At 32.0% G+C, this 23,083-nt stretch overlaps 1 protein-coding gene across 2 annotated transcripts; it reads right to left on the bottom strand.

Moving 5' to 3' along the window:
• Positions 1 to 5,656: 5,656 nt before the first annotated feature.
• On the bottom strand, positions 5,657 to 22,055 carry LOC134706906 (arylsulfatase B-like). Of its 2 annotated transcripts, none has more exons than XM_063566261.1 (15): positions 21,963 to 22,055; positions 20,639 to 20,757; positions 17,887 to 17,998; positions 16,983 to 17,034; positions 15,341 to 15,444; positions 14,926 to 15,032; positions 14,050 to 14,108; positions 13,509 to 13,610; positions 12,689 to 12,752; positions 12,176 to 12,273; positions 9,666 to 9,802; positions 9,301 to 9,362; positions 8,230 to 8,356; positions 7,864 to 7,994; positions 5,657 to 5,951 (listed from the first exon to the last, which is right to left on the bottom strand). In XM_063566261.1, exons 2-15 carry the CDS (start codon positions 20,733 to 20,735, stop codon positions 5,779 to 5,781), a joined length of 1,425 nt encoding a protein of 474 aa, XP_063422331.1. In that variant the 5' UTR covers positions 20,736 to 20,757; positions 21,963 to 22,055; the 3' UTR covers positions 5,657 to 5,778. The 2 variants fall into 2 exon arrangements, with proteins under 2 accessions (XP_063422331.1, XP_063422332.1); XM_063566262.1 differs by lacking the exon at positions 21,963 to 22,055 and adding an exon at positions 21,073 to 21,100.
• Between the last annotated feature and the right edge of the window lie 1,028 nt (positions 22,056 to 23,083).

Genomic DNA, 23,083 nt, shown 5'->3' with positions numbered 1-23,083 from the left:
TTCATTTACATATGGTAATATAAGATTTATCTTAGTATTTGTAAAGCGATAAAAAAAAATCAAGCTTAATATCTTACGTTGGATATAAACAACAATTTTCATACATGAACTTGCAAAACAAATTTCTTAGTAAAGAAGTATAAATACAACATAAACACAATTTTCAAAAATGCCAAAAAAATTAAGAAAAAGTATATTCTAACAAAACGCATATAATCCTGGTACTTTTGATAACTATTGACTAGCAGGTCGATGAACGGATTTAATTCAAACCCTGCTTACTTTATATATAATTCGTCTAAAATACAGTCCAATGATGATATTTCTTTATATATTTATAATTTACTGTTGTCTTCAGACAATGAAACGTTAGATAATATCAGTTAAATAGTGAATATTTGTCACATGATTTGGATGTACTGTGACCATCACCTGATAGTATTTATTTGAACATACACCGTAGCGCAATCAAATTCAGTGGCTTATGTAAAAATATAAAAATAAATTCAAAGATACTGTGCATTGTTCCAAAATCACTTTAAACTCATTGTATTCAGTAAATATGCTTAAAATGAAAGCTTCAGCATATAACTTGTGCTTTTCTCATAATAAAACTGCTGAAACACAGACATGTAACAAAACGTGTGTTATTGACAACCAGTGGCGGTAAACGCTTCATATTGCAATAGAGCCTATTTTGACACCATTTTTTCAAACAATCATTGAGATGAGAACAGGTCATGATAAGTTGGTTTCAGATGTTGAATGTATACGTGGAGGAAATAAATGTGGAAACATCACTCATATGTTGAGATATTGTCATTGGTATCTAGATATGAGGGAAAACTTATTGTCGTTGGTATTTTGATATAACCGTTAATTGTTAGAAGATGAAACAGGAAATGATAAACTATTGTTTTTAAACATTATTTGTATAGCTCTCCTTACTCTTTTGAATTTTGTGGAATTCCGTGACGTAAATTGTTCGCAAACATTAGTTTTATATAAAGTATAGTAACTTCATGCCATATAAATTGATAATATTCGAATTTCTTTTAAATTATTGGCATTGGTCATGTCTAATGTTATCTAATCTATCAGTAAAATTGTAAAGTTAGGGGAGGATTAGGACCCCGCCACATTCTGTATAAATTTGCCTGTTCCAAGTCGGGAGCCTGAAATTCATTGGTTGTCGTTTGTTGATGTGTTACATATTTGTTCTTCATTCATTTTGTGTACATAAATTAGGTCGTTAGTTTTTCGTTTAAATTGTTCTACATTTGTAATTTCGGGGTCTTTATCGCTGACTATGCGTTTTGATTTTTAAGCATTGTTGAAGGCCGTACGGTGACCAATAGTTGTTAATTTCTGTGCCATTTGATCTCTTATTGAGAGTTGTCTTATTGACAATCATACCACATCTTATTTTTTTTTATATATAGTAACATCACTGCACAAAATTCACCATATAAAATCATCTAATTAAAATATTGCAAAAGACTGATTTAGGATTGAAACAAAGAATTAACATATAAGATTTACCTGCAGGTCAATAATGATACTATAATAAACATATACTCACAAATGTTACTATGGAAACGTTTACCTGTTTTTTTAACATCATGCACATCATATGATATTCTTAATTGATGTTAATATGGTCAATACGCAGATAGTTCAATAGCTTATACTATTACGAATCCTAACTGATAATGTATAAGGGATAATCTGTTTGTTTTTGTAAAAGTATCAACCAAGTATTTCCCCCTTTTTCTGGTTTCGTATGAAGAGAGAAAACGTGTTTTGTTGATACTAAATTCTCAATTTTCATAGAAAGAAGATACCTTTTAGTAAGGCAGTAACCGCAATTCTTGAATCAGTTATGTATATTTTCAAACATTTATTTACATATGATGGCTATTTCAGAAAAAAACCATATGACGAGACATATTCTCGCCACTTAACATTGTAAAAATGGTAAGCATTTTCAAACTTAAAAATGCTAAAACTTATTGATAAATGAAGTATAGGTTTGTTTTATAAAAAAAATACAATGAAATTCAAAGTGAGTGGCTTCACCAAAAATTTAATTACATAATATTAGCGTATAGGTTAAAGAATATTTGGTCATCTTTTATAAACATTTAAGCAAGAAAAAGTATTGTTTTTTTTCAGAAAACATTTACCCTAACTATAGTATTGCGGTATTTAAGAAATTGATGGTTCCTTCCAAAACGTTCTACAGGACCGTATACATGAAGTCATATTTTTTTCTATTTCATTTCATGCCATCTTTGTTTTTACAGTCAGTTATAAATAATAAAGGGAGGAATACCGCTGTTCAAAATTCATAAACCGAGAGAGAGAAACAAACCCGGGTGACAAACTTAAACCGAAGGAAACACATCAACTATTATAGGAAAACAACGAAAAAATAGGAACACTGAAATGCAGCAAAAAACAATGCATAATACATTAAAAAAACAAAATATTAATAACAACTGCCATACTTCAGATTTGGTACAGAACATTTTAGGATTAAAAGGTGGGCTGAACCTAGTTTTGAGGCTAACGAAACCTCGTGCTTCATGGCAATGTTAAATATACCGCTAAATAACAAAATTACATGACAAGAATACAGCAAAAATAAATGCAAGTACCACCAGGACAGCTAAAACATTACAAATAATATAATATAAAATTGAAAAGAAAATGGGGAATGTGTCAAAGCAATAACAACAAGACTACAGAGCAGACAACAGCCGTAGACCACCAATGAATGTTCAATGTAGCGAGAAACTCTCACATCCGTAGGCGTCTTTTGTCTGGCCCCTTAAACATATGTATACTAGTACAGTGATAATGGACGTCATACTAAACTCCGATTTATACACAAGAACCTAAAATTAAAAATCATACAAGACTAACAAAGGCCAGAGCAAAATTATAGCGGGGTTAAACATATTCATGAGATCTCAACCCTCCCCATATACCTCTAGCCAATGTAGAAAACTAAACGCATAACAACACGCACATTAAAATTCAGTTCAAGAGAAGTTCGAGTCCGATGTTAGAACATGTAACAAAAGAAAATAAATAAAATAACAATAATACATAAATAACAACAGACTACTAGCATTTAACTGACATGCCAGCTCCAGACCTAAATTAAACTGATAGAAAGATTATGTCTTCATCATATGAATATCAGGCACAATTCCTAACAGTACATTTCAACATGTTAACCACAGAATAATTGATATGAATTATTTCAGTGACAAAAAAAAAAAACAACGGAGCAAGAAAACTGAGGAAACAGTTAAACAAATCAGAAAAGTCAATTTAAACCCAACTAATGCACCTACAGAATAAAACAATATCAGATAACATTAGTGATAAATTGAATATCTACCTTACGTTTAACTAAAACAATTTGAAAGCACTTATGAAAACGGGCTTAATTTTTTTTTTTAAATGTTTTGGTTTTTATTTATTTACTCGATGACAGTGGTTTTCCAGATCATTAGTTTTTATAAATTTGTGAAGCACCAAATGTGAAAGTAGCAGTTTTCATTTCAATCTCACATACAATATGTAATTTGATATAAAGCAGTATCTTTAAATAAGTATTTTTTTTTGTAGTTAGATTACAAAATAAATTGACAAAACTGGCAAAATAAAGGATATTGCAGCGAGAAATGTACAGTTTCAAGATGATTGATACAAGATAACAGCTTAAAGTAATATTTCCTAATTAAAGGCGCCTTGTTAATTTGAAAATTGAAAAAGTGAGGAAGGAATCTCGGCTATTTGTGCAGAAATAGCGAGAAATTGTTCTTAGACTTTTGTATTTCTCCGTAAATTCTGAAAACAATACCATTTGTCAATCAAAAAGCTATGACACTTAAGCGTGTTAAGCAGTTGTATTCACCCCTAAAGATGACGACAATTAAGAATTTGACATTTAAAAAAAAAATAAAAATTAAAGTGAAACTGCATAACCCAACATTCTACCAAAATTACTTCATTTCCACCTTAATTATAGTCAGCTAGATAGTTACTTCATTTAAATCTAAATAAATTATTTTATTGGAGTGAAACCATAAAAAAAAAGGTTAAATGCACCCATCATTATGCTCGGTCGTCAAATCCAGATCAAAGTCAAGGTCAATTAAGTGCAAAAGTTCCAAGGTGCTATCTTTTTGCATATTCTGTCTTCTTTAACAATTAAAACTTCAAGCAAACTGATACTTATTAAGTCCATTTGATATTTTTTGACCATCTTTTATACACCTTATTAAATATCTAAAGCGTGTATTGTGCATGTTCCGTTTTTACGTTCTTCGTGTGTTTTCTTGAAATTTGACGTTGATTCTACTATATTTGCACCGTATGTTTTTTTTTTAAGACCATACAAAACGGAAAGCACAGATATTTAGCATGGATGATAAGAAATAACGCCGCATATTAGATTGATGCTTTAAAGTCTATAACTAGACGTCTTTTTGAAAATCTCATTTTCTGCATTATTCATGATATTCTCGTATTCGTGTTCTTCATTTTTGCTAATGTGCTTTGTCTATATGCCTTTTGGGATACCTTTTTATATTTCTTTAAAATAGATATGACATGGCTCTGTACGTATTCATCCGTCATTGTGTTATTTTACTATAGTAAATTTGTGTAGTCTTGTCTTAAGTTATTTGAGATAATGCTTTGTCTAAACACGTATAACCCCGCCGCAATTTTGTGTCTATCCCAACTCATGAGCCTCTGGTCTTTGTTAGCCTTCTATGATTTTTAATTTTAGTTTCTTTTGTATAATTCAGTGTTTAGAATGACGTCCATTATCACTGTACTAGTTTACATATTTTTAAGGGGACAGCTGAAGGACGCATACGGGTGCTGGAGTTTCTCACTACATTGAAGACCCTTTGGCGGTCTTCGGCTGTTGCCTGCTCTATGGTCCGGTTGTTGTCTGCTCTATGGTCCGGTTGTTGTCGCTTTGACACATTCCCCATTTCCTTTCACAAATTTATTTGTCTATATGCCATTTGTGCCTCTTTGGTGCATATCTGTTCGTTTTTTAGTGATTAAGATTTTAACACAATATTTCTGCTCTATTTTTTGTCATTTTTACCTTTTAAATCTTTTACATCTGTTTATTTTTTGTTCACGCATCGTTATCAATATAATGGAATTTGATGCGACTGACATACAAGTGAGAAATGCAGCTAACTTTAAACTAGGTTCAAGCTACCATTTTGAATTTCTACATGAGAAAATCCATGTACCTAGTGCGAAATATGACAGTTTTTATCCGTTCATTTAATGCTTTCCTTTTTGATTTTTCCTCAGAGTTAAGTAATTTTGTGATTTTACTTTACGCCAACTTTGCATTAGTCTTTTTAATAGCATATCTTTATGCCAGCACTTATGTTTTTTTTTTTATTAAACTATATGACTATGAATATGATTCAATTATAAAATGTCGTAATACCTGCATACCAACCACAACATGCTTTCATATATGAAATATTAGTAATTCGACTGCATACAAAGACATCTATGATTCACTTTAACATGACAACAAAATTTTCCAAAAAAAATCCGAAAGCATGAGTTAAACTTTGGTAAAACAAAAAATGAAAGCCTGCTACCTATGATGAATTTATTTAAAATGCTATATACACCATGATTCAATTGTCTGGTTCTAATCCTGCACCAAATACTTGATGCTGATTGTTTGTTTGTCAACTGTTTAATATATAAAAAAAACTAACACCAACCAGGTGTCCAGTAACCATTATAATTATTTGGGTTCGATGCAGGGTCTGCTTTCTCTGTTACAGGTGGAACGATATATTTTCTGTATTCTTCAAGCCTTTCTTTCATCTTTTTGAGCATGTTATGCTCCTTAGTATGCAAATTGTTGCGTTCATTAGGATCATCTACAAAATACCAAAACAATAATTACCAAAGAATACAAAATAAACAAAAAAGCAAATAGCAAACTAGAAATACGAGTTATTAGAGGTGCTTTAAAAACTGCGTACTCAGAGATGTATTGAGTGCTGGAATCACTTATAGAGCAATATTTATGAATAATGCATACATTTTCCCCCACTCCTAACATGGTTTTGTTGATGACCCTTTTCAAAATCCATGATCCACATCTGTTACTTTATCACTGAAATTGGCAGTTGTTTTTTTAATTGATCCGTGGGTTAATGGCGTCTGATTTTCATAGTTTTTATGGACGACTTCGGAGTTCCACTTTATGAATTTGCCTTCAAGGTATCCCATATATACAAGAAAACCTGAAATTAAGGATACTATCGAAACATAAAGTTATCTTTCAAGTCTTGACCTCTTTGTCGAATTTCACATTTATGGACGACTTTAAACTTTTACCTATGACAAACGTGTTTATATCAACTCTCCGATAGTCACTTTAACATTTCTCAATAGGATCATACCATAACTTCAATCTAATGGCGTTTTTATATTTCAAGAACTGCGAAATATACCAAAGGGAAATTCAAACTCAGTTAAGAATATAGTGATGACGCCATGAGAAAAAATAACCAAACAATTATGATAGTAAATAAAACACAACATAAAAATATAAAGACTGGGCATCATGATATTCACCATAAACCACGGGTTGTCTCGGGTGCTTCGGAAAAGTAAGCAGATCCTACTTTACATGTGAAGAAACTTCATGTGCAAGCATACCATACAGAAATCATAATCAGGGATTTTCTTCTTAGCCAAAAATAGTTATGGGGAATAATCCCTGCAATCGACACTTCATAACTTTTACGGTCATTGTTAAAATTCCAAATTGTCTTATTCCAAATTGTCATATATCTAGGTAGCAATATACAGTCAGGGAAAAATATCTATGTATCAGTATCTTCCGTTGATTTGATATTAAGTAGTTGGAATTCTTAAATTTGAAACATATATGTTTATAGTCGGTTGGGAAAACAAGTTATTGCAATTTATATTAATCTCTTTCCACTTTGCGGTTGCGAGTGATGCTTTAGCGGCATTAACCTGCTCTTTCTCGAAATTTACAATGATGTATTTAACGTGCAAGAGACATGACTCTCTCTAAACGCGGGTTAGCCATGTATCGCCCCCTTCCAAAGAACTTTCATCGTATCTCAACAACATATTCAGTCCCTGATATTTTCTCTCAGGAACGGGGATTGAACCAGAAAAAAAAACTGTTTAGTATTCCGATGCGCTGCATCACGGCTCCTTATGTATTTGCTATAAGTTATTGTAAAAGGAGGGGATACATATGTCATATATTTCTCAAAAATGTATCCTAAAGTAGAATTTTAATTCCGTGGAGTGATACTTCTTCTGAAAATGTTTACATATATGTAGAAAACGCATACGCTATCGGAAATACGTGTCTCGATCATTTATGTGTTCAAGAATTTCTATCAGTTATTCTTGTTACAATTATTGTCTTATTGATCGATTTATGGGATATTAACATCGATAAATTACTATTGCCTGTATTCCTACCAAAGCGTTTTCTATGGATTTTAAAAGACAAAAAAAAAAAGATATCCGTCGTGACAAATATTCTCTTCTCTTTTTTCCAACAAGAGCAAATACTGTAATGTTTCAGAATGTATCCTCCATTTTGAACGAATATTTTAGAGGAATTTGTATTCCATTATAAAATCCCTACTGTTTTTAGGGGGTATTTTACGATAAGTTCCTCACGGCAATATTGTTGCATTAATCATATAACAAGAAATAAATTATACATTTCTCATTAAAAAAAAAACAAGTAAACAATTGGAACGATCTTGCTCAACTACTACAGCCTAAATTTACCTCTCAAGTTATATAACTGGTAGTAGTCTACTTTTGGTTCATCTATTTTTGCGTCTTCTTCGGTCTCCGGAACTGGGTACCAGTCATTAAACTTACCAGCAAATCCTTCTATTAACTTGAAATCACCCATTCTATAGCAAAAAGTACACGCAATTATTCAATGTATTATACTGTTAGTATCATGAAAGCAACCCTTTGTAAGGTATTTCTTTTGGTATATCGCAAAGTAAACTTGAATCTAAATCAACATTAACAGACACAATCAAATAGTGGCAGTTTTCGGAATTTCATGTATTTACCTGAAGAGTAAAAACTATCGTGAAATCATTACTCTTAAAATGTCTTACTATTTTGCTATACACTGACCTAATAGCTGCACGGCCCATAATAGGCACTAACGAATCGTCAAGGTTATAGATGAACTCTGATCTCAGAGAGGATTGAACTCCTTCACTTATGCTTGGCCACATATTCAAACCATCAATTCCACTAACTTGGAAAAAAAATGAATTAAAGTCATATGAAACGAGTGAGTGGTGAACAATAATGGTTGTCCAATTCTTGAACCAATGAATGTATATATCATAAACTTAGTTCTCTGTGCACGATTTAATTATTATTTTCTCAAATATATCATATAATCGTCAATTTTTTTCTCTCTCTGTTTGTTATGATTTAACAAATATGGCTGCTCATTAAATGCCGTGTTTTGAAGCCGAGTTTTACCGATTGTCACCTTATAGTAAACAAATCACAAAAAGCATGGGTATTGAGCATGTATAATCAGATATTTGTTTATTTCAATGACAGATCCATGCGTATTGTGGTCACCGGATTTTTACGAGGAGGGTTACGCTCGGGTCACTATGCATACGGAAAATATGTCGGCGAATTACTTGCTGGAAGCAAGCAATTAGAAATAAGTAAACTTCTTCTAAATGTGGACAAATTAAAGAATTTTCCTCAGAAAAAAGTATATGTACATAAGTTGTATAATGAAAACTATCCATTTAGATATAAAAACATGTGCATATTTTTTTTTAATTTGAGGTTTCATATGACTTTAATGATTGAAATGTTACACGAATATTCTATTCTCACTAATTCAGAAGAAATGATCAGCAATTTAAATAAGAAAAACTAAAAAAGAAGCAGTTAGTGTATTTCAGAGATTTTCTTTTGATAAGGGACTTCCCGTTTTCTGTTTTCTTGAAGTAGTTTTATAACGGTACTTTTTGAAAGTACCGCCCGAGTGTCATTAATTTCATCTGTTATTTGCTTAATTGTTCAGTCGAAATATTTGTCAAACAGTAGATGTGTATATCATCGGCTTTGTCTCGGACTTTGATCTTTCAAAGAAAATTACCAACTGTTATCCAAATTATTTATAATTTCGTCATATTTGAAACTGACTGAGATATGTATATATATATTTACCTTGACCTTCTCCTCCAGCAGCAGAGAGAATTGTTGGCATCCAGTCCACAGCATGAATCATACTAAAAACAACAATATTGAGTAAACAATCAACTCATTATTGGAAGTCGTATGGTGATATTTACATTATTGTGTAGATTATCATGTCAATGTTGAAGAAAAAAAAACAATTTGTAGTTTAATAAATACATAAATTCGAAAATTCATTCAAGTTAATTCTGGTTTTTTTAATTGTTTCAGTAAACAACAAAGCAAGTACACCATGGATTATTGTACAATCTGGAATCGTGTTTCTTTTATTAAAGTCATAAATTCTCAATACAACAATAAACACAAAAAAGTACTGCTACTATTATATCTATTACCCATCAAAAACAGTATTATTTTTCTGAAGTCCCGAACCATATACGAAAGCCGAAGCCCGAGTTCCTCCTTCATATACTGTTGCCTTACTCCCTCTCAGTGGGTAATTATTCCCAGAATAGCTTGGCATACCACCATTCTTAAAAATAGTTAGTTTCTTCCTTGAAAAATAACTTAATTCTTATTTGTAAACAATTAATTAATAAATCCTAAGAAATGTTTAAATACTGAATAAACTCTGCATAGATACCAGGGCTAAAAGTGTGTACGAGCGTTTCATCTACAAAGGAATAATCAGTGACAATACTAAATTACGAGTTGCATTAAGGATTGAAAATATCCAAAAGATTGTGCCAAATAGAGATTAGATAATCTATTCCTGGGGTCAAACATTGCTATCCCTTCCATTTAAAAAAAAAGAAAATTTGTAAAAAGTCCAATTATAATTAAAATCATATCAATGAACAGCAAAATCTTAAACTTGATAATGCTCGATTAGCTTCTTTATAACCGTAATATGTTAGTTTTTTTTTTAAATGTTTCAATGCTTCCATCTTTACAAATAAACAAAATAGTATATGGTTGTCAATGAGATAACTTTCCACCAGAGTCAAAATGACTTGGATTTTGGTCATTATAGGTAAGTATATGCCTTCAACAATGATCACCATGTAATGTATCTGAAGACAACTGATGATAGCAATAAAAAAAATACTGTGTATTGTGTGTCTATAACATATAAATAAACACTTATGTTTGTGTTCAATATGAAAAAGAACTGTAGATATAGTTAAAAACAAGAAGTAATTGTAACAGGATGCTGTTACGAAGTCTCCCAAACAAAGCTCCCATAACTCCCCATTCATATGGTCCCATGTTCATTTGATTTGATTTTGTCCCATACAAGATTATATATGGCTTACGAGTAGGGATCTCCACCATTTACAAGTTTTCAAACAGGAGGGGGTGGTGGTGACCCCCAGGGACTTAACCTACATTTCATTTCATTTGTTTTATTGTCAACAAGAAAATATATGGTTTAGAGGTGGGGGATCTGGACCGTTTACAAGATAATAGTACATTCTCAAATTGATCGGAGAGGGGGTGACCCCAGCAACTTCTTTCTAATTTCATGTGATTTGTTTTATTGTCCCATACAAGAATATATATGGTTTAGGGGTGGGGATCTGGACCGTTTACAAGTTTTCAAACAAGAGGGGGTGGGGTGACCCCCTAGGGACTTCCCTTTTTATTTCATATGATTTGTTTTATTGTCCCCTACAAGAATATATATGGGTTAGGGGTGGGGATCTGGACCGTTTACAAGATAATAGTACATTCTCAGATTGAACGGGAGGGGGGACCCCAAGAACTTCCATCAAATTTCATGTGATTTGTTTTATTGTCACATGCAAGAATATATATGGTTTAGGGTTGGGGATCTGGACCGTTTACAAGTTTTCAAACAAGAGGGGATGGGGTGACCCCCTAGGGACTTCCCTTTTATTTCATATGATTTGTTTTATTGTCCCCAACAAGAATATATATGGTTTAGGGGTGGGGATCTGGACCGTTTACAAGATAATAGCGCATTCTCAAATTGAACTGGGTGGGGATGACCCCCAGGAACTTCCATCAAATTTCATGTGATTCGTTTTATTGTCACATGCAAGAATATATATGGTTTAGGGGTGGGGATCTGGACCGTTTACAAGTTTTCAAACAAGAGGGGGTGTGGTGACCTCATAGGGACTTCCCTTTTATTTCATTTGATTTGTTTTATTGTCCCCTACAAGAATGTATATGGTTTAGGGGTGGGGATCTGGACCGTTTAGAAGATAATAGCACATTCTCAAATTGAATGGGGTGGGGATGACCCCCGGGGACCTCCCTTGAATTCATTTGATTTTTTTTATGGTCCCATTCAAGAAAATATATGGTTTAGGGGTGGGGATCTGGACCCTTTACAAGATAAAAGCATATTCTCAAATTGAAGGGGTTGGGGATGACCCCCAGGGACTACCCCTATATTTCATGTGTTTTGTTTTATTGTCCTATAATCATTTCTGAAGACTGCATGTAAATATCACTTACAGTTTTTAAGTTATATTCATTTGAATTTTTTTTCAAAATAAAATCCCATAGGGTTCTATAGTAAACCCCTCCCTCCTTTCAACCCCCCAAAATACCCCTTAAGAGACCCCAATGCACAAACGAAAGATTGATGGCTCACCTAGACATATTAGTCTACCATTTTATGAAATCCAAAGTCAATCTGACAAGCGGTTTTGGAGAAACGCTGCGGACAAGTTCATTTTTTAAAGTGGCGGAAGAAGAAGAGGAGGAAGAAGAAGAAGAAGAAGAAGAAGAAGAAGAAGAAGAAGAAGAAGAAGAAGAAGAAGAAGAAGAAGAAGAAGAATAAAAATAATAAGAACCGAGCAAAAACAATAAGTCTCCAAACTTTGTTTGGGGGACTTAATAAATGGTACTATTGAAATTGTCATATACTTACATCTGCAGTAAATATGATCAGGGTATCTTCAAACATTCCGTTACGCTTCAGTGAATCTGTAACGTTTCCAATGGCATCATCTAATGCTGTTACCATTCCTGTAAAATCAAAAATTCTAAACAATGTACTATGTACTATAAGACCTGCTCTTCAATTTAGCACAAATACACAATAAAGAGTCAAGTTTTCATTTAGATCTAAATTGTCTTTTGCATTTGTATACACCCGTACTAAGTCAGGATGTTGTTGTTTAGTTGTTGTTGTTTGTTGGTGTGGTTCATGAGTGTTTATCGTGTTTGGTTTTTTTTATAAAAATTAGACCATTGTTGTTCCTGTTCGAATTGTGGAACACTAGTAATGTTTGGGCCCTTTATAGTTTGATGTTCGGTTTGAGCCAAGCCTCCGTATAAGAGGCCGTACTTTGATCACTTTAAACATTATGAGTTGAATTGAGAGTTGTCTCATTGTCACTTATATCACATTTTCTTATGAAATATGTATAGAAAATATTACCCGAAAATTTTCTTCTTCCATCATTCTTGATGTTTTCGTACATATTTTCGTAAATTTTAGGAACCTAAAAGATAAATAGTTTTTAACTGTGGATACATTTTTTGTGGATAACAATTTTTGTGAATACCAAATTTCGTGGACTAATGCAAACTTGTAGATATTTATCTATGTGGTTTTGTCTTGTTCTGCATACAGGCCTTAAGAAATATATCATACATTTAACAATTGAATTCGTAGTTCATCTGTACCAAAGAATCCCACAAAAAATGGTATCCAACGAATACCGGTAATAATGATTCCACAGGAAGCAAAATACAACTTATTTGTGAATATTTCTTTTACCTTAATCAGGTGCTCAAAGTCAAATATTTGTATTTACAATAATTTCAGAACTGAATCACATGAAGAGCTATATGAGAAAGGCTCATAAAATTATCAACCAAATACACCCAAGGTCAACTTTGTTTTTTTCTATTCAAAAGACGAAGCAGAATATGTAATAAAACTGTAAGTACCAAAGCAACGAATACTGATCAAATAACATTGGAGATGAGTCCACAAGTAGCAGTATCGAGCTAAAACTAGATATACGATGATAATACATTGTAGGCGTCCTAGCTTAATCAGGAATGATAAAAGCGAATGATGTATAACAACATAGAAACATGCGAAGGGTCATATATTTTTTTTATTAACGATAAATATGTTTCAAATGAAAGTTCCCAAAATTAAGAAAGAATTTGGATGGAATTCAAGATTAGTTTTGTATGACTTATCTAACATATCAAATAGTGTAAAAAAAATATCAGTAACAAATTACCTCTATTGGTTCATGAACTGACTGGAAAGGAAGGTACAAGAACATAGGTTGACTTTTGTTATGCTGTGTGATTACTTTATCTGCTCGTCGAGCATAGGCATACTGTAAAATGAAGAAATAACACACAGTTGACAGTTTTCTAGATTGATATATAAATATATAGACTTGATTTTATTGATTTTTGTAAGTAGACGTACAGAGAAAAACACAAATTAAAACTTTCCATCCACTTTGTTGGTCGCCTAAAAAGATACACGTGTGTGACGTTTTTTCTGCGTTCGTCTGTCATTACAGGTATCTGTATCGGGTTAAAGTTTTTGTTTAAGGCACGTTCATATTTGCAATATTATAATTCGCGCTCATATCAATATGAAACTTAATACTTATGGTCATATTTAAATATTAATTTTAAACATATGCTTAATTATGGTTTTAAAACAACAAGTCTCTTTTCTCTTCAACTGGTTAATGCGGTAGTGTTTTTGCTCTTTAGTTGTCCTATTGACAGGTTTTCCTGCTCGAATATACCATGTCGTCTTACCGTAGAGTATTCGTTTGGTCGCATTGGTTCTTTATTATCATGGAAATCTGTCCCATTTACTGAAATAAGGAGAAATGAAATTAAGAATATCAGAAACACATGAAGCAATTTGAATCTGAAAAGTAATGTATTTTTCATTTGCATATTCATTTTCAAAAACGATTTTGTTATTAACTTAAATCAGATAAACATAGATCAATCTACGACTTTAAAGGTGTTCTGATGCTTTTTGTTATCTATTAATCATGTGTTTCTTTGTCTAATACGTTCTCCTATTAATTTGTAGTGTAGTCCTGTACTATTATGTTGTCATTTCAATGATATGTTTAACATAGCCATTAAAGTGCGAGGTTTGGCATGCCACAAAACCAGGTTCAACCCACCATTTTGTCCTTGTAAAAAATGTCCTCTACCAAGTCAGGAACATGGCCATTGTTATAGTATTGTTCGTTTCTTTGTGTGGTACATTTTAACGTTGCGTCGTTTGTTTTCTCTTATTTTTTTAGTGTAAATTGATATTGCGATAAGACGTGTCACGGTACTTGTCTATCCCAAATTCATGTATTTGATTTTGATGTTATATGAGTTATTATCATGGGATTTTGTCTGATACTTGGTCCGTTTCTGTGTGTGTTACATTTTAATGTTGTGTCGTTGTTCTCCTCTTATATGCTATGCGTTTCCCTCGGTTTTGGTTTGTTACCCCTATTTTGGTTTTATGTCCATGGATTTATGAGTCTGAATAGCGTTATACTACTGTTGCCTTTATCTATTAGTGTTTAACTTTGCATGTTTGACCTATACATATAGTGCATTTTGTAACGACGACAGGAATAATATATATATTGCTTTTCATATTTTATTTCTCAGACTTACAAACTGTATAGTTATAGTAATCTTCTGCTCCATTATAATATCCATAGAATGTATCAAACCCACGGTATGTCGGAGTACATTCCCATTTGCACATTCCTAAATGCCATCTGAAAGACATAGATACAAGTTTCATCCGCGAATTCTTGTTTCAATTTTTGAGGACACATGGCTTATAAACAAAATATTTAATTTTCATTAACTTTTTGTGTAAACTGATGTCATCTAACAATTTTAAAATATTTAAAAGTTTAAAATCAAAAGTCTAAAGAGAATTTGGTATGTGATAGAAATGACAAATCAGGAAATCGTGAATACGTCAAATGACGTACGCTGGCGTCAACCAAGTAATTCAATAATTTTATCTATTGGCTTTTTGAAACAAGTAATTTAAGTAAAACAATAATAATGTGTATACTTTCCAATCATATGTGTTGCATATCCAAGCTCTTTCAGTTTCTGCGGCAGAAACGTTCGATTTAGAGGTGCACATGATGGCGCCTGTGGCAATAGAACCATGTTCTAAAAGAAAAAAAAACCATCAATGGTGATATGTAGTCAAAGGTAAAGTTAAATTGTTTTAATATAACACTTTTCGCGGTTATTTTTCCAGTAATTTGAAGGTGGTTACAGATAATGCTTAAACGTTGTATGTTTTGCATTTAAGAAATCAAGGTAAGCTAAATATTCAAACGTACATCTGACGTTAAATGTATGGAAAAATAAATTTTGTGTCTGAACTGCTCATTTCTATTTCTTAATTTGAAATAATAAACAACGAAATTGTTATTTTTCATAGGAATAAGAGTAAACATCTTCTCAAGCTTAACTGTTTTTTTTTATCTAATTTGTAACTGATTTGCTCTTATGATATTTGTATTAAGGCACATTGTCGTGCATTGTTGTTTTTTTCTTCCTTTTTGTTGCTTATAGTTGATATAAGTTATAAAAGAGGGACGAAAAATACCAAAGGGACAGTCAAACTCATAAATCTAAAACAAACTGACAACGGCATGGCTAAAAATGAAAAAAAAACAAAAAAAGACAAACAATATTACACATGACACAACATAGAAAACTAAAGAATAAACAACACGAACCACACCAAAAACTAGGGGTGATCTCAGGTGCTCCGGAAGGGTAAGCAGATCCTGTTCCACATGTGGCATCCGTCGTGTTGCTTATGTGATAACAAATCTGGTAAATAGTCTAATTCGATAGGTCACATTCATGAAAGGGAAGGGGATTGTAGTTACGACGTAAGGAACATATCCAATATCATTTTTGAAACGGTTATTCCATAACGGTCAACCAACTCGTGATGTAAAATTTTCGAAGGGATAATTTCATCTTCACCATTTGGAACTCTTGGTTTAATAGCTTCCTTGTTAGCAGCAACCCTCTATCAAGAAAATCATGAGAGGAAATGCAAGCACGGGAATATCGTATCAATTGGGAGATATATACCCCGTATGCAGGTGCTGCTTGAATGTTGCTACTTAGAAATAGAAAGTTCACAATTGGAAAGCTGAAATCATCTCTTTTGTCGTAAAGTTTTGTTTTCAATCTACCCTCATTGTCAATTTCTAGATGTTAGTCAGGATATGAAGCCGACTTGACTGTATCTGTAGTATCCTTTATCTCTAGTTCAATGTGATAGATGCGTTCCACATAGTCACCAAATTTTGAATTAGTTAGTGAAAGAACATCATCTATATAGCGGAAATTAGAGTTAAAGGATATTGCTAACTTCTTATCTTTCTTCCTAAGAAGTTTCTGCATGAAGTCAGCCTCATGGTTATAAAGAAATAAGTCGGCTAGTAGAGGGGCACAGTTTGTTCCCATTGGAATGCCGACAGTCTGTTGAAAAACACGTCCTCCGAACGCAACAAATTGCGCATTAGAAAAAAATGTTGGTGTTACCTTCCAACTCATTTCTTTGAAATGCAAATCGAAGACAATTTGGAAAAGAATTTTAAATAAAAAATTTCTAATTTAATATCATAAAAAAAAATACATCTTTAATTAAAGTATGTCTTTTACCAAAGATTTGATCTTACCTGTAATCCTGATTTGAATGGATAAAATCCTGATAAAAATGCGTTTCTTGACCTAAAAGTAGAAAGTATCATTTTTCTACAAGTTTGCACGCACGAAACTGTAAACATAAAAAGCTAACAAATATGTTGATGAGCATTTAACCTGTCTATATTTGATCTCCAAAACAAAGAAATCACTTGTTTATTTTATAAAATAAAAATAAAAATTGAAATACAATATATGTTATAGGCATTTTCTAAATTTAGGCATATTGTAATATGCTTGCAAGTTTTATACATATTACTAGAATATATTTTACAAAATGACTGAAATTATTTTTATGAATAAAAGGTTCTCAAAACCTGAGCCATTGAAAGTATCAAACAACAGAAAAGTTTTACCTTTGATATTTAATTAATTTAATGCTTGAGTTTAAACTAAACATAATAAATTCTATACCAAATTGTTTAAAATTCACACAAACACTGAAATGGATAAAAAGCTTTTCAAGTTGAATCAAATGCTATAAATGGGAACCATTTTGGCTGGGAGGATGTATAAAATGCCATTACTGTTATAAATGGGTACATTTAATATGTTTTGTGTAAGGAGAGTGTAGAGTTCTGCACGGTGAGAACTATTTGAGCTTTCTGTGGAAGGCATACATGTATATTACTGTCAAACATACATTGATTCTTTTTTAAATTCGGAGAGAAACTGGTTTTATGACCAAAAGACTGTATCATAAACAAAACTTTGAAGATATTTTTATTTTGATACTGAAAGTCTTGTAAAATCTAGGGGCAGCTATCCGTGAGATGTTGTATTAATCCGTTTAAATATTTTGAAGCTATGGGAATTATGTCAATTTCTCCAGATTCGCGCATGAAACTTTATGTATTATTTGTAGTTATGAATACTTACGGAGTACAGACTGGTTGTACATAGGAATTGTTCAATATCATTCCATTCTTTGCTAGATAGTCTATGTTAGGAGAAATAATATTCGGATTGCGGAATCCTACATCGTTCCATCCTGAAACATAAAAACACTTAAAAATTTACTTATGATCTAAAATATGTGCATTACAATAATAAACATTCAAATATCGAGTGACATGCATGAATTATATATAAACTGGCGAGTCTGGAGTACTCGAAACTTGTTCTTATGTGGGTCAAAAGGGAAACTCAATTCTACAGTTACAATCCAAAACGTTGTTTTAATCACAGACAAAAAACACAATGAACAAGTAGAAAATAATACACAGACAATTGGCTATCAACAAAACACTTTCTTTACACTGTTTCAAGTCAGGTAAGATTCAACTTTAAGAAAACTAGAATGATAGAATACTGTGAGGTCAATTATATAAATGAATGTGTAAAATAAAGGAAATTGTAACTTTGTACTAAAGTATTAACTACCATTAACTTAAAGGTAAAACAGCACTGACTTTTGATTTAAGTCTGTCGTTTCTGGCTTTATGGACTAGACGCAACTTCCATTTATTACACTTTATTTCATATCGATTGAAAATAAGCTTCTCTTATTGGATAAAAAGGGGTCATATGACATTCATTATTCGTCAGTAATAAATTCCACCGGTCATTAACAGAACAAAACGGACCAGAAAACCGGTCGTTAACGGATTTTTACATGATTATGACCGATGGGGCGTGGTTTCCGTCTGTTAATGACCGTTGGGGCGTGGTTTCTCTGTAAATTACCGGTTGGCCGTGGTTTCTCTGTTTAGAGAGATGTTCCTTTTATAATAAAACATTTTCCTGTTTCCAATATTATACTTATTAAGTTAAATTTATTACAATATGTTTTGGTAAATTATAAAATTATAGAAAACTTGATTTAGGATTGCACTAAAATGGATAGCAGTATTACTACGACTGGTCTTCACTCTTTGCCAAAGATATCGTACAACTACTCGAGTTTGCTTTGGACACTTTGAATTTATGGGAATTTTCAAAAACATGGTTCCTCAAGGAAATAAACACAATAGTTTTTGAAGAACACTGGTCATTATCGTGATATATGGACTGCCCGTAGGACGGTGGTATTGACTGTCATTATCACTATCTTAGTCAATACCACTGTCCTGTGGACAGTCCATATATCACAATAATGACCAGTTTGTCAAGAACTATTATGTAAATATAACATCAATTTATATAATTTATAGTATTAAAATAACAGTCTTTCAAAATAATGACCTCCACTGTAAAGGACTTTACACCTTTACACCTGGACTAACAGCAATTAGCCAATGCCTGTTTTAAAATGGAGACTTCATGTCTTTAATACATAATGTATAGTGACTAGTTGTCTCTGTTATAAGTTATAAACAATTTTTTTTTCTATAAACTTTGACAACAACGAGATTAGACATGAAGTTCTTTTTCTAATTTTGAGAACAAGAAGATTTTAAATGATTGCCTCTATCAATTTCAATAACAACAAGGTAATAAATATTAGAACATTTGGCATGAGTGACAATTATTAAACTCTCCATCCGAGTCACAATTTGTATAAAGTGAGCCATAAAAAATAAGAACAAAAATATAATTAACATGTGAAAACTCTCTCAGAGTCACACTACCCATGATAGTAATAAATAAGGCCATACACTACAAGCACGGAGACATTATACTGCATCCACAGCATGCATGTATGTCTTTTTAAATTTTTTGAACAACTACATAACTATAAACTTGCGTAGCTATAGAAAAAATGTGAACAACAAGATAATATTGTATGTCTCTATAAACGTTGAAAAAATAAGATAAGAACGGATGAATTTTTTACTTTTGAAAACAACAATATATCAGATGGATGTCTTGATGACCGTATGAATAAAATATAACATTAGAAATGAATGCACCTTTTTGTATAAAATTTATACATTTTTGTTTAGGTTTGAACACATTTTTTATAAAGTATACATTTTTGTTTAAGGTGTACATTTTTGTTTAGGTATACATTTTTGTTTACCTATACATTTTTGTTTACGGGCCAGCTGAATCTTTCGGATGCGTGAGTTTCTCGTTGCATTGAAGACCCATTGATGGCCTTAGGATCTCATCTGTTCTTTGGTAGGGTTGTTGTCTCTTTGACACATTCCTCATTTCCATTCTCAATTTTACACATAAACTTAAAGAACAACATTAGGAGGAATTATTGTCTCTATACAATTTGAGAGCTATTAGAGAAATATATTTTTCTATATTCTTTGAGAATAGTCAAATAATAAAAGATATCTTCCTTGATTTTCACAACATCTGTATAAGATATAATTGTCTGAAGGGTGGAGTCATAACATTACCAACAGTGTGTGGTCATCTTAAAATCAAAGCGTTTTTCCAGTTATACACATTTATACAGGAAAGCAAACGTGGAAACATACGGACAGACTGTGTATCAGTATCAGGAAATTTCTTAGGCTGATGTACAATTTATATTTTTTTAATCAGCCTTTTAGTTCTTATCTATATTTCTTCTCTTTTTGAAGCATGCAAACACTAAACACTTTGATCCGACCCTTTTAAAAAGTCAAAAATATCCCCGAACTATATATGTTGTGGTTTTTTCCTCCAAGTACTAACCTCAATATTTTGTTTATTTGTACTTCCATAAGGTTAACAATCCTTGAAATAAACTTACCTAAATCATCAGCCACAATAAACACAATATGTGGTGATTTTGATACCACGCATTTAGACAGTGTTAAAAAGAGCAACCCATACACAAATACATCCATCCTTTAGTCTAATAGGTAATATCTATTAAGTAATATAATAGTAAAAATCAGATAAACAAATGTTCAGTATTATCAGTGTTTTTCCCATTTTCAATATATATTTCTATTAAACATGTAATTAGGTAAGGGGTTTTGGATAATAAAACTGCAAAGTAAAAGATGAATAATAGGCAAATGAAAAAAGTCTTAATAAAATTTAATATGTGAGAGCAGAAAAGAAACATAAAAAAAAATCGGGTCTCCTCCAGTGCTTAGTTGCTAACACTGTATGCAAATTGCACATTGTGTTGTCGAGCATTTGTCTTCGTTTTCTCAAAAAGATTAAAATGGTACATACGCTATAAAACTACTTTCAGCTTCCTATTCCTCAGTTTCTTTAAAATATTTTCCTATATACTAATGTCAATATATGTATATATCTAATTTATGAGTATCTTAAGACAACATTACGTTTGATAACATTAGATAAATATTAAAGATTGTCACTTAATTTGTATGTACTCTAAATTATCACCCTATAGTACCTATCTGAACATGCAGCGTTATACTAGCAAATCTAGTTGTTTATATTGAAATTATTGGGCTGTTGATGAGTCACCATATATCACTGTGATATCAGTGTCTTCAGGATTTACTTGGCCGTACATATGCTTTAAAGGAAACCTTTAGCATATTTTTTTGCTCCCCGTAAATTTACTGCTGCAAAACAGACATGTAAATGTAATGCAATGTGTATTATTGACAACTAGTAGAATTTAACGCTCCATAATGCAATTAAACCCCATTTTAAAAACAGAATTTATATCAGAACCGGTTATAACGATTTGCTTTTCAATGCATCAATGGAAAAATGAATACCTAAACAGGGCCATTTTGGGATATTGTCATTGGTATATAGATGTCAGCATCAGCATGATGTCAAGATATTTAGATATATGCAACTGCAAAATATAGTTTTGTATAGGAACTTCAAGCCTTCTAAATTAATGATAGTATTGGCATTTCTGTTAAGATATAGTCGTGGTCCATGCCTATGTCAATATTGTCTAAACTATGAGTAATATGGTCATAGTGACATCACTTTACGAAATAACCATAACATATCATCCTATTATATTATATTATTGCAATAGACTGATAAAGGATTGAAAAGAAGAAATAATAAATAAAAGAATTTCTCAAGGTCAGTTCAAATAGAATTCATAAAAATAATAAAGATATACTCACCAAGGCAATAAGTTACTATGAAAAGGATGATGAGATGACGGTCCCCACAACATATAACAGTGGTTATATAGCATAGTAAATGTATATCACGTGTTTCTGTATCAGTCAATTCTTTTTCGTGTTATATAAGAACATTTAAATTTTTTTAAATCGTGATAATCATATGATATTCTAATCTAATATTAGGTTAATACGTAGATCGATTACTAGTTTATACTAATGCGAATCGTAGCTGGTCATTTACAAGGGGGAAACACTATTTGCATTTGTAATTGTTTAGACTTCATAGTTCCCCCTTTCCCTGGTAATGTATATAAATTTCACAATCCGGTAAACTTCGGCAGCAATCTCGAAAGTTGCGCTACACCTGAATAAAATCTTATCTGTCAATAATGAGTTATAGATTTTTAATATATACATCAAAGGTAAAATCAAAACAATACTGAACTCCGAGGAAATTTCAAAACGGAAATCAAATGGTAAAATCAAATGATAAAACACATCAAATGAATGGACACATCTGTCTTATTCCAGAATTGGTACAGACATTTTCGAATGTAGAATATGGTGGATTGGACCTGGTTTTATAGCTCAAAACGTCTCACTTGTACGACGGCCAAAAGCGTGCTCGCAGGACCATGTATAGTCAAAACAATGTTTAGTATATATGCATGCAACGCGATCTCATATGAAAACTATTATTTAAAGAATGCAATGATGCATAAATTTCATGTTTTTGTAAATGTATTCTGTGAGAATACCTCTGTTTGTGGTAAGATGACAATATAAATTTACCATAAACTGGCTCATATTGCGGCGGCAGCTTTACAAGTTAAGGATAAAAGGTGCAAGATAATACCTAGAAGTTAAAGTTCTTCTTCCCAATTTATTAGAAAACTGAAATAGTGAGAATGGAATATCGGCTTCTAGCTATATAGTGCAGAAAAAGCAAAAACTTAGGAGGAAACTTTCATGTGGAAGGCTAAATCATTTTTGTTTCTAAATTTTAGAAACACAACAAGCACAAAAAAGCTTTGACACTCGATAGTATTTTGCAATTTTTGTTCACACCCAAATATGACAAAAATTCGGAATTTGACCGGTTTTTTTTCAACCATGTT

The sequence above is a fragment of the Mytilus trossulus genome, chromosome 2, assembly GCF_036588685.1.
Source record: "Mytilus trossulus isolate FHL-02 chromosome 2, PNRI_Mtr1.1.1.hap1, whole genome shotgun sequence".
NCBI classification, from domain to species: Eukaryota; Metazoa; Mollusca; class Bivalvia; order Mytilida; family Mytilidae; genus Mytilus; species Mytilus trossulus.
The sequence above is the reverse complement of the archived record's forward strand: the minus strand, read 5'-3'. Positions and strand labels throughout refer to the sequence as shown.

Bases quoted from the DNA above. Each gene is read 5' to 3' on its own strand.
- LOC134706906 (XM_063566261.1), bottom strand. From the start codon at position 20,735: ATGGATGTATTTGTGTATGGGTTGCTCTTTTTAACACTGTCTAAATGC. The intron at 15,033-15,340 runs GTATACACATTA...TATGTCTTTCAG, and splicing joins GCAACACATATGATTGGAAA to ATGGCATTTAGGAATGTGCA. The intron at 13,611-14,049 runs GTAAGACGACAT...TTCATTTTACAG, and splicing joins GACCAAACGAATACTCTACG to TATGCCTATGCTCGACGAGC.